The sequence below is a fragment of the Zingiber officinale genome, chromosome 5A (assembly GCF_018446385.1).
Source record: "Zingiber officinale cultivar Zhangliang chromosome 5A, Zo_v1.1, whole genome shotgun sequence".
Taxonomy (NCBI): Eukaryota; Viridiplantae; Streptophyta; class Magnoliopsida; order Zingiberales; family Zingiberaceae; genus Zingiber; species Zingiber officinale.
Genome location: NC_055994.1, coordinates 81,487,412 through 81,491,783, shown reverse-complemented (window position 1 = coordinate 81,491,783; position 4,372 = coordinate 81,487,412). Strand labels below are relative to the sequence as shown.

Below are 4,372 nucleotides of genomic sequence, written 5' to 3'. Positions count from 1 at the left end.
TTTGTTCTGAAGGTATGTCCCGACCAATATTGGCTTACCTCCGCACGGCAAGCATGTATCGACCGATATTGGCCTACCTTCGTTCGGCAGGCATGTATCGGCCGATATTGGTCTATCTTTGCTCTGGAGTATGTATCGGTCGTTATTGGCTTACCTTCATACGGCAAGCATGTATCGACCAATATTGGTTTACCTTTGTTCTGAAGGTATGTCCCGACCAATATTGACTTACCTTCATACGGCAGGCATGTATCGACCGATATTGGCCTACCTTTGTTCTGAAAGTATGTTTCGGCCGTTATTGGCCTACCTCCTTTGACTCTTTCTTCCTTTTCTTTCCTCATCTGAAGACCCTTAAAACCTAACCCATATCACACGCGTTTACTATTCTTTAGTTTTTTTTCTGTTCGACCTCTCTTCTGACTTGAGCGTCTGAGGCCCTGCACCAGGGATCTCTTCCCTGATTCTCACTTCCAGGTATTTGGCATGTGGTGTTTGCAAAATCGTGAGTACCATAAGTGATCCTCTCTACTAGCCCCTAGATTTCTCTCTCCGTTAACACTTTTGTCATTGTCACCGGTACTCTCATCTGACCCAACTTTCGGATGAGATCAGTATATTTTGGATTCTTATTTTTACCTCAAAATAATATAATAATAAAAAAATGATTAATCAAGTCAGGTATCATCAAACTTGAAACGATCAACTCGTCCCCATAAAAATATCCCTCCGATCGCTAGGAGATAATCAAGAATTATAAGCATTTTAATACTCCACTGTTTATGATGAAACAAGTAATATCGTACTTGGATAATCGGTTCGGCTCACTAAAATTTTTTTATCGATCTTCAGATAATAATCTATTGTTCATATTATAATTTTCAGGGATATACTAATAATAATTAAGTCTTTATCTAAGTAATTGAAATTCGGTCCACCATTCATTAAAAAAAATATTTATTAATTCATCCAAATCACTGAGAAAATTGAACAACAAGTTTATTTGAAGGGAAAAAAAAAATAATAGGCAGTATGATTCATGCGGCAAAGGCATAAACAGGAAGAAGAAGGGGAGTGAAAAAGTTGGTCAGGATTGTTTGACGGAAACCTAATCCGGTGGCGTTTTCTAAGCAGAAACAAGGGGACTGAGCACTTAGTTCCAACCTACCTCGGTTGGTGCGTTTCGATTTGTGAACTGCTCACGCAAGTGAAGGCCCACAGTGACATGCTTCGATGCGATTTTTAATCCCGACCAAACACTTATTTAGGGATTTTGCTCGATCGATCGATCGATCATTGAACTGAACTTGCAGAGGATCTGGCGATGGGGAGGTCGCCGTGCTGCGAGAAGGAGCACAACAACAAGGGCGCCTGGACGAAGGAGGAAGACGAGCGCCTGGCCGAGTACATTCGCGGCCACGGCGAAGGCTGCTGGAGATCGCTTCCCAAGGCGGCCGGCCTTCTACGGTGCGGCAAGAGCTGCCGCCTCCGCTGGATCAACTACCTCCGCCCCGGCCTCAAGCGCGGCAACTTCACCGCGGCGGAGGAAGAGCTCGTCGTCAAGCTCCACGGCCACTTCGGCAACAAGTAAGCCTTCATCTTCACGTCGCCGTCTACATCTAACCGTTACCAGTCGACTGAATCGCGACAGGTGGTCTCTTATCGCGAGAAGATTGCCCGGGAGAACGGACAACGAGATCAAGAACTACTGGAACACGCACATGAGGAGAAAATTACTAGACCGGGGAATCGATCCGGCGACCCACCGGCCGATCCACGCTCCGGCATTGGACTTCACCGTAAGTTTCTCCAAGAGCGAAGACGGGCAGAACGGGAAGGTAGCGATCAGCAGCAGAGAGCAGGGGCCGCGGCGAACGCACGATGAGTTCAGGTGCCCTGACCTGAACCTCGACCTGTGCTTAAGCTCTCCGTCGACGGCGACGACGGCGGATGCGTTTGCAGGGCTGAAATCTGGATTCTTGAAGTCGAAAATTGAGAGTAACTGAGACAAACTAAAAGGAATTGGAATAAATAATCTTCTCAAAACTAAAAGATAGATCGATCAATTCTATTTCTGTCGGCTATTTATCATCATACTGATCCCAATTGAATTTGGTTAAATTAAATAGGAATAGGAATGAGAAAAATTGGTTAAATCTAATTAAATTCGAAAGTTCGGTCGCATTAATTTAATTTTTTTTAATAAAATATCTGTTTGCTAATTTATTTTATTTGATTTTTATTTTAAAATTATTATATCTGTAAACAGTTGTATTTTAATGGGACAGTAATTAATAGATAATTCTATTCCCAATGTCAATCAATTGATATCATCGGTGATAATACCATCAAATTTTATACAATAAATTTTGTTGATCAAAATCGGATCAATTAGAATTTTGGCTGGCCAGATTACATTTTATCATTATCAAATTGTATTTGTTTTTTCGCATTTTTTTAGAAATGCATTTAAAACCTGACAATTTTTTAAATTACCTTTTTAAATTATTAATATTAAAACATTTATATTTTATTTTATTTTTATTTTACGCACTTTTGAATAATTATCAAAGGTTTGCAAAAATCAAAATCCTCTACAAATGGTCGATATTGGGAAATGTAATTGTGGTCGTGTTCATCATTTTGAAGGTCCCTTAGTTACGTTTTTTTTTTTTAACAGGAATAAATCATGAAGATTTCGTCCAAAACTAAGGTCATAAATGAATCCAATATTTAATGAATAAATTTAATATTTAATTTGATAATAATTTATTTATATTCGTTCAATACACATGAGATCGATTAAATAAATAAATTTAAATAATTCATTAAATTAAATAATTAAACTTGAACACATATGTATTTGACTTATTAAGATTCATAAATAATGATTTTAAATAGTTTTCATAAATAACATTCGTGAACAATATTCAGGAAGTATGTTATTAATAAAATTCTTATTAATATGTTAAATAAATAAAAAATAATTTTAAAAAAATAAATAAATAAGTTTGAATTATCAAACTCGATAATCAATCATATAAGTTTGAATTAAAAGCTCGATAACATCTAAATGAACCAAGCTCAAACTAAATTTAAACTCATTAAAAAAAAATCAAGACAAGCTTGTGTTGGTGCAATTTGCATTAACGGTCTAACTCAGGTTTTGATGAATAACAAATAAGTTAAGTTAGGTATAATTGTGATCTAACTATTTTACCAAGTATGTAGGAGTTAACCAGATAGGTCGATCAGCCAACCGAATATCTGGTGAGAAGTCCAGATAGGTCGATGAGCCGACCGGATATCTGGTGAGAAGTCTAGATAGGTCGATGGACCGATCGGATATCTAGCGGGAAGTCCAAATAAGTCGACAGGTCGACCGGATACGAGATATCTAGCGAGAAGTTCAAATAGGTCAAAGGCCCGACTGGATATCTGGCGAGAAGTCTAGATAGGTCGACGGGCTGACCGAATATCTAGTAGGAGGTCCAGATAGGTCGACGGGCTGACCAGATGTCTAATAAACTGGTAAGTAAAGGTAAGTCACTGGAGGAGAGTGACTAGGTGAGGACGTGTCCTGATTGAGGGGGCAGTAGGCGTCAGTCCAGTTTATGTTTATTTCGGATCCCTAATATGAGATCTTGACTAGTTCCGGGTCCTGGGTGGACAGGAACTAATTACTACTGTTTATTATTGTGCTAACACTTGTCTTGCAGGTCATTATTTGATTTATTGGACTAATGTTATTTTGTAGGACAAATGAGCAAATTTGTCTTCAGATGAACAGTGTCCGAAGACGCCTTCAAGCAGATGAAGGCGCATTCATACTGTTCATGGAAGGCGTCTTTCATGACTATGGAAGGCGCCTTCCAAAGGATAAAGTTTGGTGATCGAAGCGGATAAGGCATAACATTTGCGGGAGAAACTTTATTCAATTGGAGGCGCCTTCAATGCCTATGAAAGGCGCCTTCCATGCTCTATTTAAGGTTGCTCGCCCAAGGCTTCTACAACAACTCACATACAAGTTTCTATGCATCCGATTAAGGTTCTGACTACTCCGGCCTACTACTGTGACTCTGCTGACCGACACCGAGCCTAAGCTACAATCTTCGAAGGTATTGGGTAACAAGCTGTAATTTGTGTATTTAACTATTTGAAATAGGACAAATGTAGGGTGTTGCACTTGTTCCGTCTTTTTGTACTCGATTCTTTTTTCTGGAGGTACCAGAAAAGGTATTTTAGTATATTACCTATCGATAGGTCCGTGAGACCTGGGTCTTGGAGTAGGAGTTACCAAAGGCTCCAAATCAAGTAAAACCGAACGCGTGTTCTTTTACTTGCTTTTCTATTTTGATTTTTTTTCATAGTT

General features: G+C 39.0%; 1 protein-coding gene across 1 annotated transcript; it reads left to right on the top strand.

The window, feature by feature from the left end:
- Window positions 1-1,062: 1,062 nt before the first annotated feature.
- Window positions 1,063-2,186, top strand: LOC121980735 (myb-related protein Zm38-like). The gene is made up of 2 exons (XM_042532923.1): window positions 1,063-1,587; window positions 1,652-2,186. Exons 1-2 carry the CDS (start codon window positions 1,325-1,327, stop codon window positions 2,004-2,006), a joined length of 618 nt encoding a protein of 205 aa, XP_042388857.1. The 5' UTR covers window positions 1,063-1,324; the 3' UTR covers window positions 2,007-2,186.
- The last annotated feature ends 2,186 nt before the right edge of the window (window positions 2,187-4,372 follow it).

Bases quoted from the DNA above. Each gene is read 5' to 3' on its own strand.
- LOC121980735 (XM_042532923.1), top strand. From the start codon at position 1,325: ATGGGGAGGTCGCCGTGCTGCGAGAAGGAGCACAACAACAAGGGCGCC. The intron at 1,588-1,651 runs GTAAGCCTTCAT...GAATCGCGACAG, and splicing joins CACGGCCACTTCGGCAACAA to GTGGTCTCTTATCGCGAGAA.